Below are 17,659 nucleotides of genomic sequence, written 5' to 3' on the forward strand. Positions count from 1 at the left end.
CCGGTCCTCTGTCGTTTCCCCCGTTCTGCGCCACCTATTGTGGGTGGGTAGAACGGGGAAAACTAAAGTTAAACCCCCCCCCCCCAATCTGCTATTGGATGTCACTTCTAGACGCCCAATAGGAGGGGTGGCACCCCTGCCACCTCACTCCTATCCCTTTAGGGGGATCGTAGGTGTCTTAGACAACCGCGATCCCCCTTATATTCCAGGTCATTGGGTCACCATAGACCCGTAATGATCCGGAATCGCGCAAATTGCAAGTGTGAATTCACTTGCGATTTGCGCCGATCGCTGACATGGGGGGGGGGGGGGGGGTCTGATGACCCCCCCCCCCCCCCCCCCCTGAGCATTTGCGCGGGGTGCCTGCTTATCGATATCAGCAGTCACCCCGGTATTCCCACAGGCGTACTGGTACGCCCTTGGTCCTTAATTACCAGGAAGCAAAGGCGTACCTGTACGCCCTTGGTCTTTAACAGGTTAAAAAGAGTACGTACCAAACCATATTTTCTAAACTAAGATTACATTCCCTAACTACTCCTAACACCCCTCCTGTCCTTAAATTTTTTTTTTTCGAGCTTTAAAAGCTGTGTATCATACCTTTTACCACTGTTCTGGCACCACGGGGGGGCTTTGTAAACGCACTTGGCCCCTGACTTCCATTCCAAACAAATTCCCTTTTCAAAAGCTCAATGGTGTTCCTCCTCTTCTGAGCTTTGTAGTGCGCCAGCAGAGCACTTGCCGTCCACACATGGGGTATTTCCATACTCAGAATAAATGGGGTTACAAATTTTGGGGGTCATTTTCTCCTATTTCCCCTTGTAAAAATGTAAGATTTGGGGGGGCGGGAAAAAACGTCATTTTAGTTAAAATTTAATTTTTTCTCATTTCCACATCCAACTTTAACCCCTTAAGGACCAAGGACGTACCGGTACGTCCTTGGTCCTGCTCTTCTGATATAACGCGGGGTTACACAGTAACCCCGCGTCATATCATGGCGGGCCCGGCGTAATAGTGAAGCCGGGACCCACCTCTAATAGCGCGCGGCGCCGCGCGCTATTAACCCTTTAGCCGCACGCTCAAAGCTGAGCCGCGCGGCTAAAAGTGAAAGTGAAAGTGAAAGTTCCCACCTAGCTCAGTCGGGCTGTTCGGGATAGCCGCGGCTAATCCCGGCATCCCGAACAGCTGACAGGACAGCGGGAGGGCCCCTACCTGCCTCCTCGCTGTCCGATCGCCGAATGACTGCTCAGTGCCTGAGATCCAGGCATGAGCAGTCATCCGGCAGAATCGTTGATCACTGGTTTCTTATGAGAAACCAGTGATCAACATAGAAGATCAGTGTGTGCAGTGTTATAGGTCCCTATGGGAGCTATAACACTGCAAAAAAAAAGTGAAAAAAAAAGTGAATAAAGATCATTTAACTCCTCCCCTATTAAAAGTTTCAATCACCCCCCTTTTCCAATAAAAAAAAAAAACACAGTGTAAATAAAAATAAAAATAAACATATGTGGTATCACCGCGTGCGGAAATGTCCGAATTATAAAAATATATCATTAATTAAACCGCTCGGTCAATGGCGTGCGCGCAAAAAAATTCCAAAGTCCAAAATAGTGCATTTTTGGTCACTTTTTATATCATTTAAAAATGAATAAAAAGTGATCAATAAGTCCTATCAATGCAAAAATGGTACCGTTAAAAACTTCAGATTACGGCGCAAAAAATGAGCGCTCATACCGCCCCATACACGGAAAAATAAAAAAGTTATAGGGGTCAGAAGATGACAATTTTAAACGTATTAATTTTCCTGCATGTAGTTATGATTTTTTCCAGAAGTCCGACAAAATCAAACCTATATAAGTAGGGTATCATTTTAATCGTATGGACCTACAGAATACATATCAGGTGTCATTTTTACCGAAAAATGTACTACGTAGAAACGGAAGCCCCTAAAAGTTACAAAACAGCGTTTTTTTTTCAATTTTGTCGCACAATGATTTTTTTTCCCGCTTCACCATAGATTTTTGGGCAAAATGACTGACGTCATTACAAAGTAGAATTGGTGGCGCAAAAAATAAGCCATCATATGGATTTTTAGGTGTAAATTTGAAAGAGTTATGATTTTTTAAAGGCAAGGAGCAAAAAACGAAAATGCAAAAACGGAAAAACCTCCGGTCCTTAAGGGGTTAACAAAAAGTCGTCAAACCCCTTTGAGGTGTTAAGGCTCACTGTACCCCTTGTTACGTTCCTTGAGGGGTGTAGTTTAAAAAATAGTATGCCATGTCTTTTTTTTGCTGTTCTGGCACATAGGGGCTTCCTAAATGTGACATGCCCCCAAAAACCATTTGAGCAAAATTTGCATTCAAAAAGCCAAATGTGACTCCTCTTCTGAGCATTGTAGTTCGCCCACAGAGCATTTTACGTCCTAACATGGGGCATTTCCGAGGAGAGGTTAGAAATTTTGGGGGGCATTTTCTCCCATTACCCTTTATAAAAATGGTACATTTGGAAAAAAAATATGCACTTTAGTGAAAAAAAATTCTCTCTTCATTTTCACATCCGACTTTAACGAAAAGTCATCAAACACCTGTGGGGTGTTAAGGCTCACTATACCCCTTGTTACATGCCTTGAGGGGTGTAGTTTCCAAAATGGTATGCCATGTGGGTTGTTCTGCTGTTCTGGCACCATAGGGGCTTCCTAAATAATAAATGCCCCCCAAAAACGATTTCAGAAAAACTCACTCCAAAATCCCATTGTCGCTCCTTCCCTTCTGAGCCCTCTACTGCGCCCACCGAACACTTGACATACGCATGAGGTATTTCCTTACTCGAGAGAAATTGGGGTACAAATTTTTAGAGGATTTGTCTCCTTTTGAGAAAAAGAAGGCAAATAAAGCAGGGGCCTCCAGCTGCTCCAAGATGAAGAAAGTGGAAAATTAAAACTTCACATTTATTCCAACATATTAAAATCGGAGGATATCCATGGTGAATAAAAAGGTACAAGAAACCGACTCGTTTCGAGCCGACACTGGCTCGAAACGCGTCGGTTTCTTGTACCTTTTTATTCACCATGGATATCCTCCGATTTTAATATGTTGGAATAAATGTGAAGTTTTAATTTTCCACTTTCTTCATCTTGGAGCAGCTGGAGGCCCCTGCTTTATTTGCCTTCTTTTTGTCAAGTTGATTACCAGGACCTGGCCCGCTGTTTGCCTGCCCTGCTCTCCTTACTACCACAAGAGCTCCAGTCTTCTATTATCCCATGGTAGTGAGCTGAATTTAACTATACCTCTTTTTTGTTCTTGTCTACTTTTACCTCTTGTAAAAATTCAAAAACTCGGTCTACAAGAACATGTGAGTGTAAAAAAGGAGTTTTTTTTAACACTTACCGTAAAATCTCTTTCTCGAAGGATCCATTGGGGGACACAGACCGTGGGTGTATGCTGCTGTCTCTAGGAGGTATGAGACTATGGCCACAAAGAAGTTGGCTCCTCCCAGCAGGATATACCTGCCTCCAGATGCAAACATAAAGTAAACATATTGTATTTATGAATCAAAATATAATTTATTTGGAATGTCTATTTTCTTTACAAGCAGAGAGCTTCAAAGTTAGAAAAATGCTAAATTGTCTACTTTATCATCAAATTTTGGAAATTTTCACCATGATATGATGCAAATATCGACAACATTTTACCACTAACCTAAAGTATAATATGTCACGAAAAAACAAGTCTTGGAATCAGAATGAAAGGTAAAAGCATCCCAGAGTTATTAATGCTTAAAGTGAAAGTGGTCAGATGTGCAAAAAACGCTCTGGTCCAACAGTGAAAATTGGCCTGGTCCTTAAGAGGGTTAAGGCTAACCATATGCTTTTAATTAAACCATTAGTATCCTCCACAGGAAAAAAAGGTCTCCCAGCAGTATCATCAAAGGAAAGAGGAATCTTACCTTGATTCGGCAGACACACCAATAATTCACTCTTCTGAACCAGCTACTGGTGATACAGAACACACCTGAGTCTCAGGAGGATAAGTTGGGGCAGCTGGAATGGATAGGTTAGCTGCTGTAATTCTTTTGTTTGTACCTGCTTCATAGCCATACTGTAGTGCACTGTACATACACAGCACTGAGCATTAGGTCCCAGTGGACAATGCCAGACATGCATGGCGGATATAATTGTATTTATTTTTTTATTCACTATTTTTTAGTGCCTATAGAGAACTATTACATGCCATCTGTCAATTGCAAACACTGTTCAATGCTATGGCATATAGTACAGCATTCATCAGTGTTATTGTCCCTCTGCTTGGCCAGGCTGCCAAAGCACACTGGATTAGCAGAGCAACAGTTAGACAGCACGTGGGCAGGTAAGAAACCTCAGGCCATTATTTTAGTTGATTAAGACCCTGCGATCATCCCGCAGGTTCAAATCAGCCCCCCTAAACAAATTTTTAAGTGTTAATGCCAGACATCCTGCATTAGTGGGGAGTCCTGGCTGCTTATAACAGCCATAATTCATTAGTTTTGAAGCATGCTCAGATATGGAGGTGCTTTTTCCCATTAGGGCACCTGTGGGCCTGTGTCTAGAGCAGCGGTGTTAGGCTATGTTCACACGCCAGTATATCTGTATGGATTTCCGCCAAGAAATCCACATGAAAATTTTGCATATGTTTCAAGCCTATCGAGTTCAATGGGAGTCTGCAGTCCCATTCACACAGTAAAATTTTCGCAGTGTACATTCCGCAGCTAAAATTTCACATAAATACAGTAACAACTTATATTTTTGCGGAATTCAGCTGCAGAAGCCCAATCAAGTGAAGGGTTATTCCTCTGCTAAGTAGCCTGGAAGTGGGGGGGGGGGGGGGGATACGATTTTCCACCTTAGGTTGAATCCACATCATAACAGCTAAAAATTTTACTTGCAGATCATGTTTACCTGCACATTATGTTATGGATCTGTGATATCACCACCCTCAATACATGGGGCGAGATCCGCAAAAATCTACATGTCACTCATGAGGGTTTTGCTGCATATAAAAAGTCTGACACTTGTGGAACCACCCTAAGGGCTCATTCACACTGACAGATTTACTGCTGCAAGTTTAATTAGGGACAGGCTCTCCATGGCAGATTTTCAGCAGCAGAATTTCTGTTGCAGAAAATCATTCACAGACCTCATCGGAGTCAAAATCTGCAGTACACCTAAATAAACTCTATACATGTAACTGATTTAATGCATACCTTATCAAATTACTACTCAAAGAAACCAGCGTATATATGTATCAAAGTATAACTTTATTAAACATAAAATGGCACTAAAACAGACTAAAAAGAAAACCACACACTGCCGAGATACCCAGACAGAAAGGAACCACCAAGGCAGAACAGACAAAGTGAGCAATAGACACAGTAACATGAGGCAGAAAGTCATGCCTTACTATACACAGTAGTAGTAGTAACCATTTCTACGTAGCATATGTAGACATAAAATACCCTAAAAAATCAGAGAGAAAGTGCAAAGACTACATTTATATTACCAAGTAGAGATGCCCCGATACCATTTTTTTAAGGCCGAGTACCGATACTTTAATTCTAGAACTCGCCAATAACAATTAGGAGCACTTTTATTATAAAGGGAATCTGAGAGCAGAGTGTCGCGGTTTCTGGCTCTGCTTACCGTGCTGATATGTGGCTCCTTGTTGTGTACAATGGAGGTGGCTGCTGTAGTATGAGCCAAGATTTCTCTCTTCACCATTGGACAGAACAGGGAATTTGCATTGGCGGGGAGACCGATTTCTACGGAGCGATTGCGCTGATGATCACACAGTGAGCAGCGTCAGAAACCGGGTCACCTGCACTATCTACATATAAATTCAAGTTAGTGCTGCTGTAAGATTGCCTTTAATAGTAGGGAGTATAGATAGGTGCAGACATTAGCAGCAGCCCTCCTGTAGACCGTAGCCAGCAGGACCCCCCCCCCAATGGTAGATAGCAGGACCCCCCAATGGTAGATAGGAGGACCCTTTTGTAGTTTCTCACTTGAACCTGTCCGGTGTCGCCGCTCTGCAGCCCAGTACTCTTCACTGCCACTGCCCCGTTCTGCCATCCGCATGATGGCGTCTTATGAAGGAGCATGTGATATACACGTCACTCTGCTTCCTCCGTAGCGTTACGCTGGGCGCAGTGGAGTGATGCGTGTGTCACATGCTTCTCCATAAAACGCCATCATGCAGACAGCAGAGCGGGGCAGCGGCAGTGATGCAGACAAGAGAACGGGGCAGCGGAGCTCTCCACCAGGTATAGGATTTGGTATCGGGACATTAGACGAGTTCCCGATACTATGCAAATACCTGGTATCGGTATCGGGACATCCCTATTAACAAGTAATAGAGAAGTAACATGGTGAGCCGTCACCACCCAACGATTTGCAGTTCCTTACTCTGTCTGGGTATCTCCGCCAGCAAGTTGTTTTCTTTTCTCTTTAATCTATTTTAAAAGTATGTGCATTTATGTTTAATAAAGATAAAATATATATACACACACATATACATATACACACACATACATACATATAAACACACACACTGGTTTCTTTGTGTAGAAAATTTGCATCAAAAATAAGGACATGTGAACTGACCCTAAGGCCGGCTTCACACTACAGAAATTCCAATGCAGCGGAGTCCCATTGCTGACAACAGGATTCCACTGTACAGTGCACACTGCTGAGTTCTTCTCGGGATGGACTTTCCGCCCGGAAAGTCACGCCAGAACATTGAAATTGTTCAATGTTATGGCGGACCTCTGCTCCGCAGACATTGTCATCTGTGAGTATAGCAATGTCTACATGGTACTAGTGCCGACTGATCCAGTGCACTGATTGTTAGCTGCCTGCACTTGGAAACTACAGCCAGAATTCGTCTTGACACCGATTCTGTATCGTGAAGCCAGCCTAAGAGTACGTTCACACGAGCGGATTTTCCGTGCATATTTCTCTGCGGACCCACCGCTTAAGGGCCTCTGTAAGCTGCCTTTACATGTGCTTGCTCGGAGTGGCAATAAGCCGCTACGAGCAAACACACTGCGATGTGCGAGACGCCGCGCAGGATACTCGCACAGAGCGGCAGCTTTCGGCCTAGCTCATAGAGAAGGGGAAGTGGCCACGATGTGTGCGAGTACACTGCGCATGCACGGCGACTTGCACATTGCTTCAGTGTGTCGGCACTAGAGATGAGCGAACTTACAGTAAATTCGATTCGTCACGAACTTCTCAGCTCGGCGGTTGCTGACTTTTCCTGCATAAATTAGTTCAGCTTTCCGGTGCTCCGGTGGGCTGGAAAAGGTGGATACAGTCCTAGGAAAGAGTCTCCTAGGACTGTATCCACCTTTTCCAGGCCACGGGAGCACCTGAAAGCTGAACTAATTTATGCAGGAAAAGACATCAACTGCCGAGCCGAGAAGTTCGTGACGAATCGAATTTACTGTAAGTTCGCTCATCTCTAGTCGGCACGTAGCGGCGTATGGCCGCTCAGAGCAGGAACCATACATAAGTCCTTCAGCGGCGGATCCGCAGTGTAAAATACGCTGTAAATCCGCTTGTCTGAATGTACCCTAAGGGTGTATTCACATGTATAGTGCGCATATCTGATGACTGTACACAGCTATAAATCTGCAGCATCAAATATGCGTAGGATACTGTACGTGTGAATAGACCCTTATGGAGTGTCCCAGTGCCTAGGGCAGCACATTCTATAAATACGACCTACCTGCTAGGGAATGGGAACTCTAACCTCGCATTTCCCCAATCACTAGATTTTTGGATTATGTTCAGCAGTCGCTCTACCATGCCTTGTATCTAGCCCTGCAGCCTCTCATCAAGGCAGCACCTAAAAATGTTGCAGGGCCACTCTGCATGTTTTAAGGTCACATATTTGTGACTAAACCCACAGTTCAGTCGTGAGTTAAAATGAATGTATGATGTTCTAGTCACTGCTTTTTTAAAACACTATCATGTACTTTCAGCACCTAAGATAAGCTATCACACAAAGCTTCAAAAAAACATGTTATGAACACTCACAAGACATGAGCATCCACATTCTGCAAACAAAACACTGATCATCTCCACAGATAACCGCTGTAAATTCTAGCTCTGAGCACAGGTGCACAGACGGTGTCATTTTGAGGTACTTTCCCTACAGCAGTGTTTCCCAACCAGGGTGTCTCCAGCTGCGGCAAGACTACAACTTCCAGAATGCTGAGAGTTGTAGTTTTGCAACAGCTAGAGGCACCCTGGTTGGGAAGCATTGCCCTACAGTCTGACACAATCGGGCAGGGTGCGCCCCAATGTCATGGCAGATGACAGCACCTGGACCCCCGCAACAGGACAGCTCGGCACCGCAATACACCACACAACAGCACCACACAAGTTCTCCTGGTATTTTATGGGGTTCTGTTTCTGTACTAACCAGTTAAAAAATTAAGCAAAAATAATAAAAAAATATATGCAACAACGTGTTGCAAGCTCGAAGAAAGAATGAAGAAAAGAAACGACGAGCTTACCAAAAAACGCAGAGGAAAAGAGCACTTCCTCCATCAACAGCCTTCGCACAGAGGACCGGCGGCTCTCGGGCAGCCTGACAGTCATACGCTGCGGATTTCCCCACAAGCACTCCAAAACGACGCGAGAACTTGCGAGATTACACAACCACAGACGTAGGAAAGTATGGCGTCAGCAGCAAATGGCGCGCGGGGATGGAATCTAGTGCGCCTGCGCACAGCCAAAGGAAACTCTATAGGCTGAATTGTAAATAGAAGCGTTTTCTCAGTCTCGTACGTCTCCTTAAGGCAGTGTTTCCCATCCAGGGTGCCTCCAGCTGTTGCAAAACTACAACTCTTAGCATGCCCGGACAGCACATGGCTGTCCGGGCATGCTGGGAGTTGTAGTTTTACAACAGCTGGAGGCACCCTGGTTGGGAAACACTGCCTAAGGATGATAGACTAGTTGACAATGAGTAATGGAGAGTCGAGAAATAGTTGCATCATCCAAAAAAGAGGGGAAAAAACAGACTATTACTATAGGGCTCGGTTTACATTGGGGTAGATTTATCATTGTTGTCTTGGGAAAGTGAGTTTAGAAGTAATTTCTTTCTTTGGTTTTGCTTATGTGGTGATAATACAGGATGTCCCCCGGGCTCCCTTTATGTATTATTCCCTCTGTATATAAACATCTGTTAGAAAAGCCTTATTACCGTTACAAAATCCCATTCAAGTCTATGGGATTTTTTGATAATCCGTTATGGCACGTCATGAATAACGGATGTTATTTGTGACGAAAGGAAAAACGGCACATGCTAATTTTTCTTCCGTCTAAAGAAATGGGTAAATTAACGGCCGTTATTTTTAACATTGAAGTCTTTCTCAAATGGATGAGCCTTTATGTCATCCGTTTGCACCTGGTTTATAATATCCGTTACAACTTCAGAGCAGGCTCAGAAGAGGTGACATCTGCAGACTCCTGCAATGCTGAGGAACTACTACTACTCCCATCATGGAACAGACTTGTTTCCATGATTGGAGAAGTAATTCCCTGGCTGCGGGAGTCTGCAGACAGCTAGGGAGGCTTCATTAGTGTTTGTACTACTACCCCCATCATGTTCCATGATGGGGGTTGTAGTACAGGGACTGAGGGATTGATCGGACCAGGTCTCACTTTTGAGACCCAATGCGATCAGAAGTTATTAAGCAGGGGAGCGGGCGGCATGGTCCGCAACCCTGCGTTGTATCGAGTGTTTTAACTTTCATTTATAAATCCCCCACGGGGAGCCCTGAATGGCCGATACTGAGGAGCCATTCAGGGTTCTCCACGGGGGTTTTAAAATGAACATTGTGAGTGGCAACGGGGGCCATATCTATATTTAAAGTGCTGTGGGGGCAAGATATACAGTGGTCCCTCAACATACGATGGTAATTCGTTCCAAACGAGCCATTGTTTGTCGAATCCATCATATGTTGAGGGATTCGTGCAATGTAAAGTATAGGAAGCTGTACTCACCTGTCCCCCCGCTCTAGATGGTGTCCCCGCCGCTCCCGATGGTGATCCCAGGCCTTCGCTGGGCTCTCCGCCGTCTTCTCCGGTCCTCTGCTGTCTTCCGCAAGGCCTTACTGGGCCTGCGTAGCGACCAGGGACGTGCACACATAGGAGTGAAAGGGGGCTGGAGCCCCTGCCCTTTTCCTCACCTGCCCCTCTAGTGCCCTCACAAAAGGAGCTGCAGACTCTGGGTGGCAGGTGAAGTAAAAAGGGTCCATTGCTGGGGAGATTTGTTTGTGGTTTAATGGAGGGTGCTGTGCCCTCCCTGCAGCAAGGGGGCGCCACTTACCCTGTCATTATCTGCCATTTCTCTGCTTCTCTCCACACGGAGGAGACAGGAGCAGCGGAGGCAGAGAGAAGCCCCGCCCACAGCATGTCCGGACACAAACTTCAGTCTATGCAGCCCTAACTGTAAGTAACTGTAAATATATGTGAGTGATTGTATGTCAGTGTGTGTGTATGTATACATATATGTGTATCTCTATGTATGTGCCTGTGCAGAGAGGGATGGCTGGGGCCTTAGTGTAAGTGACTGTGTATATATATTGAGTGACTGTATGTCAGTGTGAGGTGTATATATGTGTGTTTGTGTGTGTGTCTATCTCTATATATGTGCCTATATATGTGAGCAAGTGAATCTACGTATGTGTGTGTGTGTGTGTGTGTGTGTGTGTGTGTGTGTATATATATATATATACACACATATATACAGGGATGTGGAATTCCTATCGCCCGACGCCCGGGACTAGCAGTTTTGGGCGCCGGGCAGGTGAATTTGTCCGGCCCTTAGCCCGGGCAAGCAGGGCCGGACCTGACAAGCGTGGTGGCGATCTGCAGTCTGTATGGAGTGGGGAGATGAGAAGCTGTGTATTTGTCTTCTCTCCCCTGCTCTGCAGACGTGCGGGGGGAGATGAGGGGGCGTGGCTTCTTGCTCCCCGTGCAGACCTGCGTCCTCTGCCTTCGCTCCCCGCACGTCTGCACGGGGAGACTGTATGCGGCGCTCACAGGGGAGTATGGGACTCGGGATTCCTGCCCGCTCCATACTCTGCAGCCCCCGGCTGTTCTCAGTAGCCGGGGGCTGCCGCTAATAGCCAGCATGCGGCGATCGCCGCGGCTTGCTATTAACCCTTTAGATCGCCGCTGTCAAAGCTGACAGCGGCGTCTAAAGTGAGATGTGAACGCTCCCTAGTGGGGTGGATCGCCGCCTAGTGGGGTGGATCTCCGCTCTATACCATTTTGTTTTGTGAGGCGATTTGGCTGATGTTTGTTTAATCTTCAATAAAACGTATTTAAAAAAAAAAAAGTATCCCGTACGGTAAATGTAAAAAAAATACCAAACCACAGATTTGAAATTTTTATAATATCCCAGAAAAAAAAAGTTAAAAAGCGATTAAAAAGTCAGATCAATACCAAAATGGTACCGATACAAAAAACAGATTATGGCGCAAAAAATGAGCCCTCATACAGCCTGGTATGCAGAAAAAATAAAGCTACAGGGGTTAAAAATGGCAATTAAAAAAAATTAGAAAAAGTCCAGAATTAGTAAAACATGACGTAAGCGATACAAATCTGGTATCGCTGTAATCAGGCGGCCTAAAGTATAAAACTAACATGTTATCTCAACCACAAGGTAAATGGCGCAGAAAAGAAAAACACTAAATCTGCTAAATTATCTTTTACTATTTCAATTTCACTTCCCTTAATATATATTTATATATTTTTTTGGTTCAGAGAATATGTTATTGAAAAATTAAAAGGTATCATCATAGTAGGTAGTTATGGCTATTATAGGGCGAGGAGGAAAAAACTAGAGCGTAAAAGCGAAAATTGGCCCGGACAAGTGGATCGTCATGAGGGACAAGTAGATTTTGCTCCATTTTAGTCCCGTGGACTAGTAGTTTTTTTTATAAAATTTCCACACCCCTGATATATATGAGCAAGTGAATCTATGTATGTGTGTGTATATATATATATGAGCAAGTGAATCTATGTATGTATGTATGTATGTGTGTGTGTGTGTATATGTATATGTGGGAAGGCCGGCGTAGTTGGCCTGTGTTTGTGTGAGGGGGCGGGGTTACAACTATAAGAGCCCACGGCGTCAGCACATCCCCACGCCGCGGGTTCTTCGCATTAGGTTCCGATCAGCTGACCGGAAGTCGGGTGTCAGCGGCGTCGTCATTTCCGGTGAGTAGGCTGCCCTTGATCCCGGTCCCCGTATCCTCGCCGAGCGGCGCTCTGAGGAGCGGTAAGTAGCAAGCGGGGACCGGGAACAGGAGGCAGCCCCGGTCTTTTATTTGAGCACTGGTGGGGTTTCGCTGCCGCACGGTGTCGCAGGTCCCGGGTCAGCTTGTGGCGCCGTTCTCCGGGCGGGGATATATATTAGCTGACTGCGAGAGGCAGCTGACGGCGCCGGGGAGCGGCGCATATTCAGGGTGTTCTCCGCTTGGTGTTGCAGGTCCCAGGTCTGCATGTGGCGCAGTTCTCCGGGCAGACACATGATATGTGTGAGCTGGGGCTTGGCTATATTTCGTTGCCTCGGTATCTGTAGCTGTCTGTCACCTAGCACGTGGGCGTGGGTTAGCAATCACGTTAGGGACCTTGCAGGGAGTCTGTTATGCGCATCTCACGGGGGTGCACTGTTGCTTCAGAACTTCACTCGGCACTACACGGGGGGCTCAGTTGTGGGGCATCATCTTGAGGGTTTGGTACAGGGTTACCACTGTCAATCATCGGTAAGGGTGCCCTTTGCGTGCTCCAGGCACTTTTCAATGCTTAGGCACTTACACATGGCATATGGGTCACGGTGGTGGAGTAGCCTAGGCACAGGTAATCTGGGGCCTTTGGCACTGTAGTCACTACTGATTATCTATAGGATTCTCAAAAAAAAAAACTCAAGGTGGCACGAGGTGGGTAGGTTAGGGGTACAGGTAATGCTTACACTAGTCATCCAGCATGGTTCAGTTAGGGAGGGTCAGTCGCGCACGACACTCCCCGCACAAGCAGCGTCATAGCGTCGCCAGGTTCCTGGTTTGCTTATAGAGTCGTATACGTTCGGAGGCTCCTGTAATCATTTGTACTATCATGTCTAGGTTCGTGCACTTCAGTTGTCGTCCACTGCTGGGGTCTTCACATCGTGACGGTTTGTTGCTGTCGGGTAGAACTCCCTTGCGTTACAGGACAGTGTGTTGCGGTAGAATCACGTACTAGTGTTCTTCCGTGGTGGTAAGCATCTAGGGTAGGGTTTTGGGGTACTATTGACAGATTCAGATTGTCATTGTGTTTTCTATTACTAGGTTCATTGGTATCAGACTGGCTTCTCTAGTGCCAGTCTCGTACGTTGCTCGTGGTTGTGATTAGCGCATGTGTTCCAGTTCAGGTATTGACATTCACTGGTCGGGGTTACCCATTCGGTCATTGGGTTGACGTCCCAAACTGTCATTCGCTAGACCAGTCGGTTCAATGTATTTTGTATTTCAGCTATCCTGCTCGGGCTGGGTCAGTAGTCGACTGAACTCCTTATCCAGGGTTTGGCTATACGTGTTCAGTTATTAGGGTAGGTATATAGGGCTGAAAAGGGATAAGATGCATGTTACTTTCGGTCATGGTTTGTTCATTGTTATTAGGTCGTGTTGGCGTAAGGTCCGCTGATTCAGTTCCAGGCTAGTACGTGGGCTCGCAGGGCAGATCAGCTCTTTTCTCGGTACAGGTACGGGCAATCTTGGTTGGGTTACCCATCACATCATTGGGTGCACGTCCCTAACTGTCGGCGGATAGGTAATGTTGGATTATGTTATTCTTTGTATTTGTTTCAGATTCAGCTTTGACTGTCAGTTGTCCAGTCGGTCGAGTTTAGTAGGGTACGGAGCTGCATGTCTTGGTAGTTGCCACGAGTTTCCGTTTTCGGGTAGGTACGGTTAGTCAGAGCCGTGGCAAGGGTAGCAATTTGGTTTGACTGGGTTTTCGACTTCTTTTCAGGTTGTGCACAGTCTCCAGTGGGCAGGTTCTTTGTGGTACATCCGTTCGTCCGTCCTGTAAGAGTTCCCAGATCACAGGTAGTTACGGTTATTACCCATCACGTCTTTGGGTAGTAAGGATAACAGGCGATAGCCCATCACGTCATTGGGCATTTCGAAGCTTGTCACGTTGTATTGGTCACTTGTCACCAGTTAAGGGTATGTTTCCACCAATGTCACCATGTCACGTATGGAGGTCTGACACGTCTTCAGGCCTCATCATCGTTTTCCAGGGTAATTAGGGCAGGTTAGGTTTCGTTGCGTGATTGGTGGTGCTAGGACGGGTGGAGGTTTCAGCTACACAATATCGGTCTGGCGGTAATTATCATTTCTTGTTGGTAGGGATGTCTCTTGCCTCTGATATTGAGGACTCCGGCTCCATCTTGGAGAACATCGCTAGAACATCAGAACACGGTAGCGTGCAGTCACTACGTACTTGGACCATCCCTAAACTGACGGCCGAGCTTGTGCGGAGGGGCATTCCGTTTCCAGCTACGGCCCGGAAGGCTGAACTTTATCGCCTGTTAATCACGGAACCGGCAGGTTCTAGCGATCAAGCAGGGCCCAGCGGCGGGGGAGTATCTATGCAAACGTTGCATACATCCATCACCCAGCTACACACCTTGATTAACTCCCTCTCCTCCAGGATTGATAACTTAGAGAACCGGGTTAATTCTCCTTCAGTTACCACCGCCCAGCCGGTTCAGTAGTCGATCCCGGCCATGACTGTTGGACTTAACGCAGTAGTTCCCAGCGTAGCTCCTGCCCACTTCATCCCGGCAAATTTGAAGAAGGATATCATTGAGGGTAAGGACGTCAACCTTGCCTCCCTTCTGATTGCCACGCATGACATTATTGAAAACAAGACAATTGCATGTGGTGAGGTATCGGTCATCCTCAGAGCAAAGGATGTTAGACTTAGCAGGAAACTTTCCCTTGCTGAGTTTAGCATGGCCTTCGCCATATATAGGGATATCATTTGCTCGGTCAAACCTGAGCGTCGCGAAGAGCTCGACATGTATCTCTTCAAAGTGACGGAGCTGTCTCACAAATATGGCGGATATACGTTTTACGACTATCATAAGTCGTTTTCCGCCAAAGCGGCCGCTGCGTTAGTTCAGTACAATTACACCATGAATTGGGCAGCCGTCGACACCGAAATTTTCTGCAACCATTTCTCAGGTTTGAAAGCCCCAGTTTGCGCCAAATGTCAGTCGATAGCTCATACGACTGAATGGTGCAGTAGCCACAATAACACGGACGAAGAGGCAGCTCCAGGAACATCCTCCTCCACTGTGCCTACGAGAGGTCCTAAGTTGTCGGGTTTTACTGACAAACTTGGTAGACCCATCCGATACTTAGGCAAATCCCAAATTTGCAATAATTACAATCATACTGTCTGCAATTACCACCAGTGCAGACTGCTGCACGTTTGTGCAGTCTGCTTCCGGGCACACTAGAAGACAGCATGCCCCCAAAAAGTCAGAGCATGACTAACAGTGGTGGAGGTATCGTTCATGCAGTTGTTTCTTCAGGAGCACCCGGACAGCCAGTTTGTGTCATATCTGATGTCAGGTCTAGTAGAAGGTTTTCACACTGGTTTGGTGGCTCTCCCCATTGCCACTTTTGAGCGTGAAAACTTGAGGTCAGCTGCTCGAAACCCGGCAGTAGTCGATCAGTTGATTGCCAACGAGGTTCATAAAGGGTTTGTGTTAGGCCCTTTTTGTGAATCACCGTTTGATGTCTGGAGAATTAATCCGATAGGCCTAGTAGTTGGCAAGTTCAATAATAAACAGCGTCTGATCTACGACTTGTCCGCTCCTTACTCGTCCTCCACTCCCAGTTTAAACTCTCTTGTTCCAGCAGAAGAGTTTGCTCTCAAGTATTCATCAATTGACGAGGCTATTGCAGTGATTCTTAGCATAGGGGGTGAGGCGTGGTTGTCTAAGGCAGACATTGCTGATGCCTTTAAACTCCTTCCGATTCATCCGGAGTTGTGGAAGTGGCACGGTCTGAAATGGCGTGGCCAATATTACTTTGCTGTCAAGTTAACCTTCGGGTCCCGTAGCAGCCCCTGCATATTCGATAAGTTCGCCCAAGCTTTACATTGGATATTAGAACACAGGTTCGAATGCAATCATGTGATACATTATTTGGATGATTTCCTTTTAATTGAGAAAGGCGAAGCACGTCCCAGGGATCTAGGAGTCCTCCTGGCTTCGTTCAGTCAAATGCAAATTCCAGTGTCAGATAGGAAGGTGGAAGGTCCAAGCAAGTCGCTCACATTCCTCGGCATAGAATTGGACACTCAAGCCATGGAAGCCAGGCTGCCCGTGGACAAATTGTCCCGCATTAGAAAGATCATACACGACACCCTCATGTCACCCAGGGTAACGAAGGTCGAGCTCCAATCACTCCTTGGCATGCTGAACTTTGCGATGCGCATAATGCCACAAGGCAGGTCGTTCGTTTCCAGGTTGTTGGTACTTATGGCTTCGGTCCCTGGTCAGAATGATGTGGTAATCTTGGATCAGCATGCCAGGGCAGATTTGCTCATGTGGGAGTCATTTCTCAGAGACTGGAATGGCAGGGCATTTTTTGTTCCTGGCGTTGATAATCTCTCACCGTTGATATTTTCGGAAGCTTCGTCCTCCATTGGCTTTGCTGCCGTCTGGGGCAGCAAGTGGATGGCAGGAGAGTGGCCGGCCGAAGTATCTCGGTCTCCCGGGTTCTCCTCTAGCTCAGCATTATTTGAGCTCTATCCAATCGTGGCTGCGGCCAAAGTTTGGGGTCATCTGTGGCACAGGAAGACTGTGATGTTTGTTTCAGACAACGCAGCCACTGTAGAAATTCTGAGTAAAGGCAGGTCCAAGTCAGCCTTGATTATGTCCTTAGTCAGGAGATTAGTATGGTTGTCCTTGCAGCATCACTTCCGGTTCACCAGTTCACATATTCAAGGGGTTAGGAACACGGCCGCACTCGCTTTATCCAGACTGAATTTTCAACTCTTTTTCCAGATCATGCCAGAGGCAGACCCTCAAGGGGCTCCAGTGCCCATGCCTCAAGAACTGATCCTGGACTAACACTCTACTTGGAAGCCGCCAAACATCTCATCATCAAATCATTGGCCCCCAGCACTCTGAAGATGTATAACACGGGCTGGAGCACTTATAACACATTCTGTAACAATTTTCCTGAAGAAACTCCGCACTCTATCACTCTCCTACTTGGTTTCATCGGCTTTTGCCACTCTTCTTTGCACCTTGCTCACAACACAATCAGGTCTTACCTTGCCGGGGTTCAGCACCACATCACATTGGCACAACCACAGTTAGCATCTTTGTTCACGTCACACGCTGTCAAAGCCGCACTTAGGGGCGCTCTTAGGTGCGAGGGAGTGAAGACTCCTTCCCGGCAACCTCTGGCCGCCGAACTATTTAGAGATTTAGCCGACATTTTAGATAGATCACCATTTGGCTTCAGAGATAGTCTGTGTCTGAAAGCAGCTTTGTTTTTAGGTTACTACGGGTTCCTCAGACCCGGAGAATTCACTTGTAAGTCAGCT

General features: G+C 46.4%; 1 protein-coding gene across 4 annotated transcripts in view; it reads right to left on the reverse strand.

The window, feature by feature from the left end:
* Positions 1-10,461, reverse strand: part of LYST (lysosomal trafficking regulator) — a 1,083,863-nt gene extending 1,073,402 nt beyond the window's left edge. For 3 of the 4 annotated variants that reach the window (XM_056566940.1, XM_056566939.1, XM_056566938.1), the window contains exon 1: positions 10,368-10,461. In XM_056566940.1, the coding sequence (XP_056422915.1) occupies positions 10,368-10,453 (86 nt within the window). In that variant the 5' untranslated portion in view covers positions 10,454-10,461. Of the gene's footprint in view, positions 1-8,550; positions 8,709-10,367 lie in introns of those variants that run through there. The other variant, XM_056566941.1, reaches the window with a different exon arrangement.
* Positions 10,462-17,659: the final 7,198 nt, after the last annotated feature.

The sequence above is a fragment of the Hyla sarda genome, chromosome 3 (assembly GCF_029499605.1).
Source record: "Hyla sarda isolate aHylSar1 chromosome 3, aHylSar1.hap1, whole genome shotgun sequence".
In the NCBI taxonomy this organism is placed as follows: domain Eukaryota; kingdom Metazoa; phylum Chordata; class Amphibia; order Anura; family Hylidae; genus Hyla; species Hyla sarda.